The sequence below is a fragment of the Vitis riparia genome, chromosome 15 (assembly GCF_004353265.1).
Source record: "Vitis riparia cultivar Riparia Gloire de Montpellier isolate 1030 chromosome 15, EGFV_Vit.rip_1.0, whole genome shotgun sequence".
NCBI lineage: Eukaryota > Viridiplantae > Streptophyta > Magnoliopsida > Vitales > Vitaceae > Vitis > Vitis riparia.
In genome coordinates, this window is record NC_048445.1 from 2,119,189 (window position 1) to 2,121,410 (window position 2,222).

General features: G+C 39.2%; 1 protein-coding gene across 1 annotated transcript; it reads left to right on the forward strand.

The window, feature by feature from the left end:
• The first annotated feature begins 204 nt into the window (after positions 1-204).
• Positions 205-2,019, forward strand: LOC117932617 (probable receptor-like protein kinase At5g24010). Its single transcript, XM_034853896.1, has one exon. The coding sequence runs from the start codon at positions 354-356 to the stop codon at positions 1,797-1,799; it is 1,446 nt and encodes a 481-aa protein (XP_034709787.1). The 5' UTR covers positions 205-353; the 3' UTR covers positions 1,800-2,019.
• Positions 2,020-2,222: the final 203 nt, after the last annotated feature.

The following is a 2,222-nucleotide window of genomic DNA, read 5'->3' on the forward strand; positions in this document are numbered from 1 at the left end:
AAAATGGTATCATTCCAATTTTCTTCTTCTTCTTTTGTTTTCTAAGCGTTCTTCTTCTTATTATTATATAAAATCTCGATTTAAAATAAATGATTTTGTTTATATTTTGGCTTTTTTTTTACGAATTAAAATTTGAAGTGTGCATCACACGGAAAAGGGCCTGAGTGTGGGCCCTTACGCGTAAAACCCATTAGGCTCATCTCCACAAAAGAAAACCCGATAAGGATTTTGACAGCTGTGAACGCGTAAAGGAAGACCACGACTCGGTCAACTCATCCTGTTTTAACTCGGCTTCCACTAGATCTTTAACTCACTTCTCTGTTTCGTCTTCGACGTCTCTCCGTTCCTCTCTCATGGAGAATCTTTGCGGAAATCCTAGCTTCTCTCTCCTCCTGTTTCTCTCTCTACACCTTCTAGTTGTCTCCTCTCTCTACCACCGCTTCTCTCCCGTCGACAATTACCTCATCAACTGTGGATCCTCCGACGAGGTCACCGTTGACGGAAACAACAGGAAATTCATGGGAGACTCGGTCAAGTCCGACTCGGTGATGATGTGCGGGACTCGGACGATCTCTATCAGGGACTCAAATCCTGATCTGGGTTTGTCCCCAATCTACCACACGGCTAGGGTTTTCACAAAACCATCGAAGTACGAGTTCGAGATCAGAGACAAGGGGACTCACGCGGTACGTATTCATTTCCACCAGTTGAATTCTGCCAAGTACGATGTTAGTGATGCTCTGTTTCATGTTTCGGTTAATGGGTTTCTGGTTTTGAGCAATTTCACTGGTTACGATAATGAAAACGCTAGAATTAAGGAGTACTTGATCTGGGTCGATGCTGAAAAGCTTGTCATTGAGTTTATTCCATCAAAAAGATCGAAATTTGCGTTTGTTAATGCAATTGAGGTGATTTCTGCGCCAAAGGATTTGATTGCTGATACAGCTCAGTTTGTGAATGGTGATAGTGTTGAGAATTTTGATGGGTTGACGAAACAAGCGCTTGAAGTTGTGTATAGAGTCAATGTTGGAGGTCCTAAGGTGACCCCATTTAATGATTCTTTGTGGAGGACTTGGGTTCCTGACGAGGAGTTCTTGAAATTTAGTGAGGGCTCAAGTAGGGTTTATACTAGTGGTCGGATTAGGTACCAAATGGGAGGGGCAAGCCGTGAAGTCTGTCCAGATAACGTTTACAATTCTGCTAGAGTGATTAGTAGTTCAAATGCAACGGTTCCAAATCATAACATTACTTGGGGTTTCGATGTGGTTGAAGGGTATAAGTATCTTGTTCGGATGCATTTTTGTGATATTGCTAGCATTGCAATCGGTCTGATTTACTTTAATGTTCATGTTGATGGCCATTTGGTGTATAAAGATATGGACCTCTCTTACATTACAAATGAAGTGTTGTCTTCTCCTTTCTATGCCGACTTTGTGGTTGATGGAGATAGTTCAGGGGTATTGACGGTAAGTGTAGGACCTTCGAGTAAGAGTTTTCCATATGCAGTCGATGCTATTCTGAATGGGGTTGAGATCATGAAGTTGAACAATTCAATGGGTAGTCTTGATGGAGAGGTTTCAGTGGAACAAGTTTTGAAGAATTGGCCAAGAGGAAATATTGGTGTTTCGGTTGCTTTGTTTGCTTCTGTGTGCTTGTTACTAACTGCATCACTGCTTATGCATAGGAGAAGGGTTGGAGTAAAGGACTCTGTGGCATGGTCACCATTACCAATGGATATCTCTAAAGGTAATCTGAAGTCCAACAATCAATTTTCATGTGGTAAAGTGGAATGCTCTTAAAGGATTATTAAGATCTTGTAACGTATATCTCAGATATTTTATACAAGGGTACTAGAGATACCTTTAGTACTAGTATAATCAAAGATTGTCATAAATGTAAATTTGAAGCTTCAATGAAGCTTCTTATGTGGAGAGTGTTGTATTTTTCTTTTTAAATACATTGTATTATGTTAGGTGTATTAACACGATGTGGTTTAATCCTAAAATATGTTTTCCTATCTTTTCATATTCGTTATGTATTGATGTTCTTTTAGGTGATTCTGCAACAGTTAGGAAATAGCTATGCCTATGAGCATATGTAACTTATAAATTTAGATATCATCAAAATCATTTTGTTGTATGTTTGAGCTGAACATACCTTTGTTTACTTATGTACCACTAGATAAACAAAGTAGCTGTTTGAAATCCTTCTTTCTTTTCAGA

What these genes read in the sequence shown, in the direction of transcription:
- LOC117932617 (XM_034853896.1), top strand. Translation starts at nt 354, where the DNA reads ATGGAGAATCTTTGCGGAAATCCTAGCTTCTCTCTCCTCCTGTTTCTC.